General features: G+C 37.4%; 1 protein-coding gene across 1 annotated transcript in view; it reads left to right on the top strand.

Annotated features, from left to right (window-relative positions):
• The window catches only part of LOC150100631 (fibrillin-1-like), a 1594375-nt gene that overhangs the window by 459525 nt on the left and 1119081 nt on the right, over window positions 1–15769 (top strand). Inside the window, exon 18 of the mRNA XM_090401848.1 lies at window positions 393–521. Coding sequence (XP_090257974.1) covers window positions 393–521 — 129 coding nt within the window. The remainder of the gene's footprint in view (window positions 1–392; window positions 522–15769) is intronic.

Below are 15769 nucleotides of genomic sequence, written 5' to 3'. Positions count from 1 at the left end.
ACCACCACACATAGTATGCATCCAGACAGAAAGCTGGCAATCCAACTACAGAGGTCTTGAGATAGACCAAACGTTGGCAGCTTGCTTAGTAAGCCCTTGTGCTAGACCCGGTCGAACGCCTTGGAGATATCATCCAACCGCTTGAGATTCGGCAAACTTCTCCATGGCATTTGTCCAGAGATGGGTGACATATGTGAGCAGATCTCCTGTTGATCGGCAGCGACAGAATCTGTCATTCCTTTCTCCTCATAATCCAATGGTTAAACTGTCTACAAAAGGTAACAGGAGTTTTTTTTTTTTTTTTTTTTTCAGTGATAATAAACTCAACTCCTTTTTTTCTGTTATTGTATTCTTTCTTTCTTTCTATTCTCATTTTCCTCCATTTTTTACAGATGTTATTGAATGTAAAGAACTAGGAGAAGAGATATGTATTGGAGGTACATGTGCGAATACACTAGGTAGTTATCACTGTGAATGTGAAACAGGTAGTGCACTGGATACAACGAGAAATATTTGCATAGGTAAGTGCTTTCATTAAAAAATGGACAGTCATAAAAATCATCAGGCCCCCAGTAATTTTAATATTTTTTAACATATATTTATTTATATTTAACTTATAGCATTTTTTTAAATTTTTAATATTTGTAACACATACTCAATGCTTCATTCACCTCTGGTATGTTCATGCTTCTAGGCCCTCTAGTCTTTATGCAATGTAATTTTCTCCACTGTGAAATACACTTGATGAGCATTCAATAAATCAATCATAATTTTTGCAGTAGTCATTTTGAACTACACACAAGTTCATTGCTAATTTTTAATTTTTAAGTTAATTTCATACTGCACTTCATTCATTGTCATGCTTATACTCCTCATGGATCTTACCATCGTGAATTTAAGTGAAAAAAAAATGAAGCATTTAATATATTATATATTATATTATGTTATATTGATACATTAAATTGTGTATTTGAATATGGTGTCCTGAAAGAGGCAAGTCATTGGTGGTGTGCTATAAAGGAGGAGAGTCTTTTTTGGGGCTATTTTTTAACTTGTATATTAATGATATTGGAATGTGTTTAATTGGAGATATACAACTACTGCAGATTATGCAAAATTAAGGAAAACAATCAGGAGTTGAGCAGTTGCATCCTTACAGGAGGATTTGAATAGATTATATGATGGGCAAGTGAGTGGATATATCAATCTATCAGTTTACATTTGCAGTGTAAGGTTCTAAAATTTGGCAGACAAGTATGGGATACAGAGTATACAGTTAGTGGGGAAATATTGAAGAAGGTAGAAGAGATGAAAGATCTGGGAGTGTTGGTGAGCAGGTACCTGAAGTTTAGGGATAACATTATAAGTTTTTAAGATATTACATTGGATTATGGCAATGATGTGCAGGACCTTGTCATTCAGAAATCAAGAGATTTTGGTCCCATTGTGTATAAGGCCTTGATCAGGCCTCATGTGAATTATGTGCACAGATTTGATCACCTGGTTTCATTGGGGGATGAAGATATAGTAGAAAGCATCCAGAGAAAATTGATTAAATGGATATATGGTCTTTGCAATTTAGGATATGAAGAGAGATTAAGGGAATTCAGTTTGCAGAGCCTCATGAATAGAAGGAGGAGAAGAGTATGGTTGGAACTTAGCTTATGGTTGAGAGTTTAATTCAAATTGTTTATATATCATGGGACTTCTGTATTTAGTCATATGACTAAAAGGTTTTTCATTCCTCGCTTATAAAATACATTAATAGTTTTTAGTTTTTGAGATAATAGTACCAAAGTTGGTAAGGGGTTGTTACTTGGCTGGCGAGTGGAATGCATTTCCTAAGTGTAATGAATGCAGATATGTTGAATGAGTGTATAGTACAGTTTGATTTGCTTTTTGTGTAACAGTATGTACTCGCTGCAATGAGTTTTTTGACTCCATGGTTTTGTGTTTAAAAAAATGATAATAATTTGATATTATAATAATGTTGGTAGTGCAGTTTATATCTGTACTACAGGATTTCTTTCAGAAATTCTGTAGTTAAATATGCTGAAACCAGAGACAGACCACTACTACAGTTTTACTTTCCAAGGCAACACAATAATATGTGTAATCATATGAAGCCAATGTGAGAACAGTAAAAATTGGGAGATTTTGAATGGATTACATGGAGAGAATCAATGTAATAGTAATCCAGAGATTACCTTTTTGAGCATTTTAAAGTGACTATTCAAACTGGCTTTTTGGTGAGATCAGCTTCACAATGGACATAAATTTGCCTGTACTTGTTTCAAAATTTGTCAATAACTGTTACAACTCAAGTTTTGGCGAACCATCCAAGGATGTAGAGAAAGAGTCTGTTGTAGCTCATATGACAGGAGATTCTCCAGAGCCAAGTGTTATATTTGTATAAAAATTGGACATATTGCAAGATTATGTACCAACCCCAACCAGAAATACAAAAGTTCTGAAAATTACTTTACTACCTCTTTCCCCAGAACTTTGCTAAAACAGCAGGAGCACCAGTAGATCCTGTTAATACTGTAGGGCAGTTCCCAGTTTTTTCATTTCAGTCTAGCAAAGACGGTGTGCTTTTAAACACAGTACTTTGTAAAATAACAAAAAGTGTATTACAGTATTTACCAGAAAGTATCTGCAAGTTCTGGAACCAGGAGCATCCTTCCTTGTCAACCCCAGAAAGACAATCAGTAATTAAAACTAATAGCAATGAAGTTCATTGTAAGAAGTGAATAGATAGAATACCAAATGCAAACAAAGGGAACTCTGCTAGAAGAAGAACAAATCAGAGAAGTGGAAATATAAAACCAAGTAAGACATCTGAGAGAGAGCCTAGCATCCAGACATCCAGAAATATCATTGAAAAAGGGAAGATGAATTAATTAAAAAATGAGGATAAACAGAAGAAATTAAAAGCTAAGGTTGAAAAAGTGAACAAAATCCAAAAGTGTGGAGAAGGTTATGGATAATCAAATTAAGACTCTTCAGACTTGCATTGTTCATTGACCAAGGACTTTGAGGAATAGCTATCACATGCAGATAAAGAGAAAGAGATAGACACAGTTAAAGAAAAAAATAATAATAAGGCCTGCTAATGTGTTCTTGTAGCACAAATGCTATTTGCATAAAAAAAAAGAAAGAAAAAAAAAGCTTCCAAATCAAAAATGGCAGCTATGAAATTGAAATAATTGTAAGCAATTGCAAAAGGCTGGGAAAAAAATTATCAGAAACAGAATACACAATTGCTCCTTCATAAATTGACGTTCTCATGAGATTCATCCAAAATCTAGAGGTAAGAGAGCAGCCTGCACTTCACATGTTATGCCATCTGCCCTCTGCATCACCTCTTTAAGTGTAGGATTCCACAGCTATATAAAATGTTAACAGACAGATATCTGCTTCTGTTGTATTGTAGCTTTGAAAGGCCTACCACTGCTGGATTAGGGGCTATTTTTCCCCACTCTGTGGATCTCTTTTCATAATGTCAAAAGGGAAATAGAAGAATTATTCTCAATAGCAAACAGTAAATGTATGATAAAGTTTATAAGTGTATATGCAACATCTAATAGAATAGTTTGATTCTGATCTTTCCAAGAAATTGCAGCCATAACCTTTATGGTGCCCATTATATTATGGCATTTGAAGACTGGAACTAGTATTGGAAATTCCACATTAAGCGAAATAGATAGTGAACCCCATAATTGGAAAAACAGGATATAATTAAAAGTACATCTTCATAATGCTTGGCTAGTAGATGTTTGGAAGATTCACAAATCCTAATCTCCAGGCTTCTACTTACATAATTCAGAGCATTGTTTCTTGTCTTGTTCACAAATTTATATCTCCCCTTTTCTCATAAGCAGAGTAATTTCAATCAAACATTTTGATATCAGCATGTCTGATTGTAATCCAGTTTTCCATTAATTTGACTACATCAAAAAAATTTATCACTTCTGACCCACAGACGAGCTTCTGTCAGATTTCCCATTGACTTTTCAGCTGAACGGTAGACCTCTGTTCCATTTATAGATAATGTTGCCTGGAGCCAGGATGTGTGGTCAAAATTCAAAGCTATTGTAAATCAGAACATGATTAAATGGGTGAAGGAGCATATACTTTCTTGAAAACAATCAAGTTAAAATATCTGTATAAAGAGAAAAGCTGGCTCATAGCAAGATAATGCAAATGTATAGAATGCGACATTATCCAAAATGACATTATCCAAAACCTTGACAGACAGATACAACCAGGAAAAAGAAAAAGTAGAAGAAAGGAATTTTAAAATACCAGTAAATTTCGCTTGGTAGAAGAGGAGAGAATAGGAACAGTATAAGAGAGGGAATGAGAGAGAGTTATGGGAATGACAGAAGAGAGAATAGGCAGGGGTGTAGTCAGGCCAGGGCACACCAGGGGATGCCCTGGTACTTTTTTAAAACTATCAAAATTTTTAAATTCATTATAATAAATTATAAGAATTATAATAATAACACTCATAATGCAGTTCTAGCTTTTGGTCAAAAAATAGCAGCTTACCGCTATTATAATATTATCTAATATATAATATTATATAATATAATATTAATTGAAATATATGATAATTAATATAATATAATGTAATTAAAATTAATATAATGATAATAATAATAAATGCCGCACTTCATGCTCTGGATTTTTGTTTCCAAGGTAGAGCCCTGGCACTATTTCTTTTAGGACTACACCCCTGAGAATAGTAATAGCAGAAAAGAGGGAATGAGAGAGAGAGTTATGGGAATGTTAGAAGAGGAGAGAATAGAAGCAGTGGAAGAGAGGGAATGAGAGAGAGTTATTGGAACTATGGCAGTTAAGAGGGGTGAAAGGGTGGATGAGATGATTGTGATGGTAGGAACAAATGACTTGAGTGGTGGTGTAAATAGGGCAGCGAAAGATATGAAATTCTTTCTTGAGGTGGTATGAAAGAAGACACGGAGAGGAAAGATAGTGTGTGTGTGTGTTGCCTAGGTATGATAATGACAAACTGAGCAGAACAGCAGTAATATTGAATGACATAATAGCTAGAATGTGTGACAAGAGAGGACTGCAATACGTGGTTACTTGGAGTGCGTTTGAGGACAGAGAGGAATTGTATGCGAGAGATTGCTTACATTTGAATGAGGAAGGACGTAGGCATTTGGAGAGATTGCTGTTCTGAATGAGTCGGTGCATCCCAGGGAGGATGGTAGCAGGGGTGGCCTCTTGTGGGAATGGCTACTTGGGAAAAGGGGGATGACATTAGATAATGCTGAGCCCAGTGGAGTCTAGAGGGGATAATGCTGGGTATAGAAACAATGGCATTTTTATGCTTTACACCAATGTCAGGAGTATCCGCAATAAAGGAGAGGAATTGGTGGCGCTGATAGCATCAGCCTGGCCAAAAATTATTGGTATCACTGAGACGTTGTTGACAGAAGAGGATATAATAACAGGAATAGAAGTAGCAGGGTTGAGCATTTTTCGGCAGGATAGGAAGGGAAAGCATGGTGATGGAGTACTACTTATGATAAGTGACAACCTATAACCTCCAAGAGTGGAGACTTTGGAAGGCAGTGACATTAATGATTTTGAAAGCATACGGTGTGAGGTAGAGGTGGGCAGAACAGGATATTTAGTAGGGTGTTGCTACAGACCAAGGAGCACAGAGGGTGGGATCCATTAGATATTTAGACAGTTGAGCTTGGCAAGTGCAAGAAGAATGATTGTTATGGAAGATTTTAACTACAGCAGTATAAATTGGGGAGAGCAAGATGATGTAGTAATAAGGGAATGGAATTTCTAGAATTCTTGAGGGACAAATGTCTTAGGCAACATGTAATAGAGGGAACAAGAGATTCAAGAGTTTTGGATTTGGTTATAGCATCAGAAGAGTTGATAATAACTGAGATGACATCTCTCCCACCATTTGGAGAGAGTGACCATGTGGTTTTGACTTGGAAGATGATTAGACATGCAGGAGCAACAAAGATATGGGAACGTGTGTGAAATTATAAGACAGGTGATTATAATAGTCTTAGACATCAACTTGAGGAAGTTTCATGGAGGGAGGAATTTGAGGGATGGGATATCATTAGTGCTTGGGAAATTGTGAAGGAATATTTGTTAGCAGCAATAGTAAGCTGTATTCCACGAGTGAAGAAGAGGACACAATTGGGTGTAAAATGTATGACAAACAATATGAAACAGGAACTGCAGGTGAAAGAGAGATTGTGGAAGAGATATAAGGAGAGGGGTGGAGAGCCGATACATGAAGAATATAAGACTCAGGCCAGAAGAGTGACTAGTATGGTAAGGAAGGCAAAACTTGAATATGAGTAGAGATTGGCATTAAGATCCAAAGAAAATCCTAGGGAATTTTTTAGCTATGTGGCCAATAGGAGGAGAAATGACTGTGGAAGAATGACATCGTGGGATGAAAATGGGAACAGAGTAAGTGATGCAGAGGACATAGTGGAATTGTACAATGAACACTTTATTGGAGTATTTCATCCTGGAGGAGTAAATTTTAATACTTGAGGGATAGGGCAGGTTCGAGGTTTAGAGGTGCAGGAGGAGAGTGTGTTCCAGATGCTGAGTACTCTGGATGTCAGTAAAGCTGTTGGACTGGATGATATTTCACCATGAGTTTTGAGAGAATGTGCTAAAGAACTGACAGCTCCTTTGACCTGACTTTTCAATGAACGTCTGGCTACAGGAAAGGTGCCCAGGGAATGGGAGGAAGGCAAGATAGTGCCATTGCATAAGTGTGATAGCAGACCGGAAGGGTCTAATTGTAGGCCAGTTTGTGTGTCATCAGTAGTTGTTAAGATCTTGGAGAAATTGGTGAGGGACTGTATACATCATAGGATAATGTTATCTGTGAGAGTCAACATGGATTTGTGAAGAGTGCTGTTGTTTTAGTAATATGTTAGCCTTTTATAATAAAGTTACAAGAGCAGCAGATGATGGAAAGGAATATAGTGCCATTTTCTTGGATTTAGCGAAGGCATTTGACAGGGTGCCCCGTGATAAGCTGATATTTAAGTTGCATCACATGGGTCTGGATGTCAGGTTGGTGATCTGGATTCAGGATGGCTGTCCGATAGGTATCAGAGAGTTGTGTATGGTGGGGATGTTTGAAGGAGGCAGAGGGTTACACGTGGGTTCCTACAGTGCTCAGTCCTGGGACCTATATTGTTTAACCTTTATATCATTGACATTGTCAGTGGTTTGCAAGGGGATATTCAGTTGTTTGCAGTTGATGTGAAGCTGGGAAGGGTTATTAGTAATACTGCAGATGTGGGCCCTGCAAGAAGATTTGAATAAGCTAGAAAAATTGGCAAATGATTGGTGGGTGTTGGTTTAATTCAGCAAAATGTAAGGTCTTGAGGTTTGGGACACATCAATGGGATGCTGCATACTCTATTGGAGGAGCTATACTGGAGGAAGTAGGGGGAGACAGGAGACCTGGGGTTGATGATTGATAGAAACCTGAAATTTAGGGGATGTATTGGAAAGGTGGTGAAGGTAACGAGGATTTCTGCAATAATGAGAAGGACACTGACCAGCAGAGATAAAAGAGTTATCTTTCTGTTGTATAAGACTCTGATCAGACCATACTTAGACTATTGTTCACAGATTTGGTCCCCAGGATTTGAAGGGGATAAATTAACGGTGGAAAGGGTACAAAGGTGGATAACAAAGATGGTTTCGGGACTGTACAATGTTAGTTATGAGGATCGGCTGAGGGAATGTGGACTGCAGAGTTTGGTGGATAGAAGAAGGAGAGGTGGTATAATTGAGAGTTTTAAACTGTTGAGAGGTGGTTACAGGGTTGACACTGGGGAGTTCTTTCGCCTGGTTGAACAGTGGGTAGGAGTGATGACAAGAGTCCATCCCTGGAAGTAATGAAATGAAACTGTGAGCAAGAGGGTGAGGAGTGGTTTCTTTGCATGGAGGGTGGTTGAATCATGGAATGCATTGCCTGATGGAGTGGTGAGAGCGAGAACAGTCAATGAGTTTAAGGAGTGGTATGATAGACTTTGTGTTTCCTAAAAGGGACCTCCCACGATGAGTCTTGATAGAATTTGTGTTTCCTAGGAAGGACCTCCTGCGAGAGTCTTTTGACTCTATGGAGGTCTGAATGATAATAATAATAATAATAATAATAATAAATAGCACTTAGAAGATGTTATTTCCTTTAGATTCCTGAAATGACTGTTAACAAAATTCCATGGAGAAATGACTTCTGTTGAACCTATCTTGGATGTGAAACCGAAGGGAATTAATGTTCCAGGAGTTATAATAATTACACGGCACTAATGCCCTTCTATTTCACATCCAAGATAGGTTCAATAGACATTACAACTTCCATAGTTATTACAGTTTATAAAAAATGCCAAATAAGTAATCCCTACAACTAGATGATTTAAGGGCAGAACTCTGCCATTAGGCCTGGGATTTTATTCTTCCTATTCCTTTCTCTACAGGTCACATACATTTCTTATTCCAAAACCTTATAGAGATTACAGTTCACTCAGCAACTTGAGGTCTTTTTCTGCATCTAGTACTGAGTACTCTATCTGGTAAATATGAAACACATCCAATCACCATGCTTTTGGTGGATTTGACTTGAACATATGTGTTGAGATATGTGATTGATTGTTGAAGTGGCATAGAACAATGTTTCCCATGGTATGGTACATATACCCCTAGGAGTATGCAAGAGATCTTTAGGGGATATGCAGTGAAGGATTTTTTTAGATTATCTTTTTAACTTTTATATTTTTGTTGGATATTGTAGCAGATAACTTCAGGTCTATTCTAAAATTAATATTACAATAACTAAAGAATCTAAGGAAATTTTAAACAAAATATATCTCTTGGCATGTATCGATTGTCTTCTGTTAGGACTGCATTTGATTGATGACACAATCATATTCTGTCTGCATAATTTGAACTGTGTGCATTAAAATATAAACTCAAACAGTTCAATCCATACAGTTGGCAAAATTTTCACTAAAATTTTATTCACTTCATTAAACTTTTTTATTTTGAAAATTTAAATTTCATAATTTTTGTTTCTACTGTATGTATATAGGATTCATATAAATCAAATGTATACTTAATGATTAAAAAAATGCTTCATGTTTGTACTGTTATTATAATGAAAATGGTAAAAAATAAATACCTTTATAATTATTCAGGCTTCAATGAAATATTATTGTGACTCCTTTCAAACTGCCTGAAGGGGAGATATGCCTGTGTTACTAAAATTTTAAAAGGAGTATATGAGTACTGAATGTTTGGGTAACACTGGCATGGAGGATTGCCAAAGGGAATTGTTTGTTATTTAAAATGTGGCATCGGAGGGTGTTCGATATGTTTTCTGATGATAACAATATGTGTTCGACATATTATTATCATCAGATCAAATTGTCACACACACACACTCAAACTTCTCAAACTACACCTCTCATCAAAAGACATCAACAACTTACAGTGACAGTAGAAGCACTATAGACGCATAAATGACACTCCAGCAAAAATTATGCTAATAAATAATATTTTATGAGTTAATTTTGCTATTATAATTATTTAAAAAATGAGAACAACCATATAGTGTTCATAGAACAGACAAGAAATCTGTTTGGAATCTCACTCTAGCGGGATGGGAAATCAAGTTCTGTTGGATTAATGTGCATACTGGACTAGCAGGAAATGAGAGAGAGTGAGAGAGAGAGCAGATCAGCTGGCTAAAGTAGTAAATAGAAAAAAGTACTTGAAATCTGCTGTGAAAGCAGTTGCAGAAGAAAGAAGCCTAAACGTGTGGGAAGAAGAATGAAAAACATCAAAAAATGGATCAAAAACAAAAGAATTCTTGCCAAGTATCAGAAGCAGACTCCAGCTGAAAAAACACACCAACCCTCCAGATTTAACCACACTACTAATGGGCCATAGCAAACTAAGACACTATCTACACAAATTCCATATCCTGGAATCCCTATCATGCATTCATTGTTTGCACCTTCAACAGACTGTCAATCATATACTTTACGACTGTCAGCTACTGGACTCCATCCAGATACTCCTAATACAACATGTCATCACTTCAGGAGACAAGTGGCCAGTGTCAAAACAGAGACTTATCAAAAAGTATTACTCAGAATTAATTAAATTTGCCAATAAGATCAACTTCCAGTTGTTGCAATCTAACATAAATTAATGATATTATATGAATTATGTAGTGTAAATATATGCATATATAAAAATATAAATATGGATGTAAAGGTTGGAATATGTACATATAGATGTAAAAAATAAATGTAAATATGAATATTGATACAAAAATATAAATATAAGTGGCACTAGTGGCGCCATAGCATGTGGCAGTGAATTTGAGCTGTGCTGAAGAAAGTGATTTTTAATCGGTGAATAGTCCATTTTTCTACGTTTTTGAGTGCTAAATTGTTTCTCTGGAATATGAGCGTACTTAAGTGGCTGTTTTTTGAAGTTAGTTGTCATTATATTATGTATTTTGGATACCGAGAAGATGGGGTCAGATGCATAACAGTGGAAGACAAGACGAAGCTAAGTTTTCATTACTGTATTTAGTTTTATTTCATTTTATTTAGTGTACTTAATGTTTTGTTTTGCTTGTAATTGTTTGTACTTTTCTTATTTATTTATACTCCCTAATACTTATTTAGCATTTATTTTTGACACTATTTTGAATAATTAACGATTACGCTAGTAGTTCCTCGGCAGTAACGAATAATGGCAGATTCAGCTGCAGTCGCAAATGGCATGTCATCAAGTCCTCTGCCATTTAAGAACTCTATTATAAGCAATATAATAAAGGAGTTTGTGGCATGCAGTACTTGCGGCATGTCTCGGGAATTGGATATCTGGCTTGTGAAAGAAGGGGGATGCGTGTGTGCATAAAGTGCAGGCAGTGGGAGGAAATAAATGCAATAGATATCTCAATAATGACCTTGTTGCTCCAGGAATGGAAAATGAATACTGGAAGACGAGTAGTGTGATAGAAGAGAATGAAGAAAAAAATATGAATGAGAAAATAATAGTTGATAGTGTAGAAGACGTGAGTGACTGTGAAAGTTTAGGAGATGGTTTTGTTTCGGACAGTGAATTTCGATTAAGAGTGACTGACCTTCAGAGGGAGATAGAGGAGCTAAAAGAGGAGGTGGAATGTCTTGGGAGAAAGTATGAAAGATGAGAATGGAAGCGATAAATGCAAGGCAAATCAGAGTAGGGAGAGAGAAAGAGAGAGAGTTTTGGGAATGATAGGAGAGGAGAGAATGGAATTGGATGTGGAAATGGAAATGGAGAGAATGGAAACAGTAGGAGAGAGGGAATGAGAGAGAGTTATGGGAGTACTAGAAGAGGAGAGAATGGAAACAGTAGGAGAGAGAGGTATGGGAGTGCTAGAAGAGAAGAGAATGAAAACGGTAGCAGAGAGGGAATGAGAGAGAGGTCTGGGAATGAAAGAAGAGGAGAAAATGGAAACAATAGGAGAGAGGGAATTGTAAAAGGTATAATGTAACTCAATGATCCGTGGTGTTCAAGATAGGATGCGTGAGGAATGTTTGCCAGGAGGAACGATAGAAAGTGTGGGTTTGGCAGTTGAGAGAGGTGAAAAGATGGATGAGATGATTGTGATGGTAGGAACAAATGACTTGAGTGGTGGTGTAAATAGGGCAGTGAAAGATATGAGATTCTTTCTTGAGGTGGTACGAAAGAAGACACAGAGGAAAGATAGTGTGTGTGTGTGTGTGTTGCCTAGGTATGATAATGACGAACTGAGCAGAAGAGCAGTAATATTGAATGACACAATAGCTAAAATGTGTGACAAGAGAGGACTGAAATATGTGGATGCTTGGAGTGTGTTTGAGGACAGAGAGGAATTGTATGCGAGAGACTGCTTACGTTTGAATGAGGAAGGACGTAGGCATCTGGAGAGATTGCTGTTCTGAACAAGTCAGTGTGTCCCATGGAGGATGGTAGCAGGGGTGGCCTCTTGTGGGAATGGTTACTTGGGAGAAGGGGGACGACATCAGGTAACACTGAGCCCAGTGGAGTCTAGAGGGGATAATGCTGGGTATAGAAACAATGGCATTTATATGCTTTATACTAATGCCAGGAGTATCAGCAATAAGGGAGAGGAATTGGTGGTGCTGATAGCATCAGCCTGGCCAAAAATTATTGGGATCACTGAAACGTGGTTGACAGAAGAGGATATAATAACAGGAATAGTTATTATATTCCTGTTATTACAGCACTTTTCAGCAGCATAGGAAGGGAAAGCATGGTGGTGGAGTACTGCGTATGATAAGTGACAACCTATAACCTCTAAGAGTGGAGACTTTGGAAGGCAGTGACATTAATGATATTGAAAGCATATGGTGTGAGATAGAGGTGGGCAAGACAGGATATTTAGTGGGGTGTTGCTACAGACCCAGGAGCACAAAGGGTGGAGACTAGGAAATGTTTAGACGGTTCAGTTTGGCAAGTGCAAGAATAATGATTGTTATGGTAGATTTTAACTACAGTAGTATAAACTGGGCAGAGGAAGATGCATGTAGCAATAAGGAAATGGAATTTCTAGAATTCTTGAGGGACAAATGTCTTAGGCAACATGTAATAGAGGGAACAAGAGGTTCAAGAGTTTTGGATTTGGTTATAGCATCAGAAGAGTTGATAATAACTGAGATGACATCTCTCCCACCAGTTGGAGAGAGTGATCATATGGTTTTGACTTGGAAAATGAATAGACATGCAGGAGTATCAAAGAGAATGGAACGTATGTGGAATTATAAGACAGGTGATTATAATAGTCTAAGACGTCAACTTGGGGAAGTTTCATGGCAGGAGGAATTGGAAGGCCGGGATATCATTAGTGCATGGGAAATTATGAAAGAATATTTGTTAATAACAATGGTAAGTTGTATACCACGAGTGAAGAAGAGGATGCAATTTGGAGTAAAGTGGATGAAAAACAATATTAAACAGGAATTGCATGCGAAAAAGAGGCTAAGGAAGAGATATAAGGAGACAGGTGAAGAAAAGATGCATGAAGAGTATAAGACACAGGCCAGAAGAGTGACTAGTATGGTAAGGAAGATGAAACTGGAATATGAGAGGAGATTGACCCTAAGATCCAAAGAAAATCCTAGGGAATTTTTTAGATATGTGGCCAGGAGGAGGAGAAATGACTGTGGAAGAATGATATTGTGGGATAAAAATGGGAATAGAGTGACTGATGCAGAGGACATAGTGGAATTGTTCAACGAACACCTTATTGGGGTATTTTATCTTGGAGGATTCAGTTTTAATGCTAGAGGGATAGGGCAAGTTCGAGGTTGAGAGGTACAGAAGGAGAGTGTGTTTCAAATACTCAGTACTCTGGATGTCAGTAAAGCTTTGGGACTGGATGGTATTTCACCACGAGTTTTGAGAGAATGTGCTAGGGAACTGACAGTGCCTTTGACCTAGCTTTTCAATGAAAGTCTGGCTGCAGGAAAGGTGCCTATGGAATGGAAGGAAGGTGAGATTGTGCCATTGCATAAGGGCGGTAGCAGACTGGAAGTGTCTAATTATAGTCCAGTTTGTGTGTCATCAGTAGTTAGTAGGATCTTGGAGAAAGTAGTGAAGGACCGTATACAGCATTGGGCAGATGAGGGTAATGTTATCTGTGAGAATCAACATGGATTTGTGAATGGGCGCTCTTGTTTTAGCAATATGCTAGTCTTTTATGATAAAGTTGCAAGAGCATTAGATGAGGGAAAGACGTATATTGCCATTTTCTTAGACAGCGAAGGCATTTGACAGGGTGCCACATGATAAGCTTATATTTAAGTTACAGCACGTGGGTCTGGATGTCAGATTGGTCACCAGGATTCAGGATTGGCTGTAAGATAGGTATCAGAGTGTTGTGTATGGTGGGGCAGTGTCAAGAATGCAGAGGTTTACAAGTGGGTCCCACAGTGTCAGTCCTGGGACCTATATTGTTTAACCTTTATATCAATGACATTGTCAGTGGATTGCAAGGGGATATTCAGTTATTTGCAGATGATGCGAAGCTGGGAAGGATTATTATTAATAGTGCAGATGCGGCAGCCCTGCAAGAGGATTTGAGTAAGCTAGATAGAAGGCAAATGAATGGTGGAGTTTCGGTTTAATGCAGCAAAATGTAAGGTCTTGAGGTTTGGGAAACATCGATAAGACACTGCATACTCTATGGGAGGTGTTATACTGGAGGAAGTAGGGAAGACAAGAGATCTGAGGTTGATGATTGATAGAAACCTTAAATTTAGGGGACATATTGCAAAGGTGGTGAAGGTAACACAGAGGATTGCTACAATAATGAGAAGGATACTGACCTGCAGAGATAAAAGTTATTATTCCATTGTATAAGACCCTGATCAGACCACACCTGGACTATTGTTCTCAGATTTGGTTCCCAGGATTTGATGGTGATAAATTAACTTTGGAAAGGGTACAAAGACGGATAACAAAGATGGTTTCAGGACTGTACAATGATAGCTATGAGGATCGACTGAGGGATTGTGCACTGCAGAGTTTGGTGGATAGAAGAAGGAGAGGTGATATGATTGAGACTTTTAAACTGTTGAGAGGTGGTTGTAGGGTTGACAATGGGGAGTTCTTTCGCTTGGTTGAACAGCGGGAAGGAGTGGTGACAAGAGGCCATCCCTGGAAGTTACGAAAGGAAACTGTGAGCAAGAGGGTGAGGAGTGGTTTCTTTGCATGGAGTGTGGTTGAACCATGGAATGCATTGACTGATGGAGTGGTGAGAGCGAGAACAGTGAATGAGTTTAATGAGTGGTATGATAGACTTTGTGTTTCTTAGGAAGGACCTCCGACGATGAATCTTTTGACTCCATGGAGGCCTAAATAATAATAATAATAATAATAATAATAATAAAAATAATAAAATGTCAATCAGTACTTGTTAGCTACATATAATATATGCATTGTATGCAATGGAGCATGTAGGAATAAATTACCTCCTGGTAGGGTTACTATTAGAAGGAAATTGCAAAACACACACGCACACACAAATACATACATTTACGATATGGTTTATTTATGATCTCAGCAAGAAACAGAAACCACTGTCTTGGTAAGTTTGCTTGCAGAATATGTTTTTTTCCAGAGTCACATATGATGAATCGTGGATTATAAATGCTGATCCACAATGGAAACAAAATGTCTTGTGTCTGCTGTAGAACTGTTACATGTTCATTTTGTCTGTAAAAGAAATGCTTTTATTATTATTTTATTTATTTATTTATTTTGAGTTCATCATAATAATTCTTCATTTCTGGTTGCCACAGAAGAAAACTAGGAAATGTGATAAAATATTCTCTATTGGGAATAGTTTGTTTCACTTATGATTCATATGCATTTATTATTATTTCCTTGACCTCCATGGAATAATAAGACTTATGAAGGGAGGTCAACACCAGTCAATACAAAGTCTATCATACCACCTCCTTAAAATCATCCACTGTTTGCACTTTCACTAACCTCTAAGATAATGCATTATGCTCCTACCCTCTCCATGCAAGAAACTTACTTCTTACCCCTTTACTCACCATTTCCATTTCCATTTCTAACTTCCAGGGATGATTCCCTGTCCTTGCTCATTTCCCTCATCCTACCATATGAAAAATGTGTTAATATGATAATAACTCTTCAG

The sequence above is a fragment of the Typopeltis vanoorti genome, chromosome 12 (assembly GCF_054136105.1).
Source record: "Typopeltis vanoorti isolate ZY-2024b chromosome 12, IOZ_Tvanoo_1.0, whole genome shotgun sequence".
In the NCBI taxonomy this organism is placed as follows: Eukaryota; Metazoa; Arthropoda; class Arachnida; order Uropygi; family Thelyphonidae; genus Typopeltis; species Typopeltis vanoorti.
The sequence above is the reverse complement of the archived record's forward strand: the minus strand, read 5'-3'. Positions and strand labels throughout refer to the sequence as shown.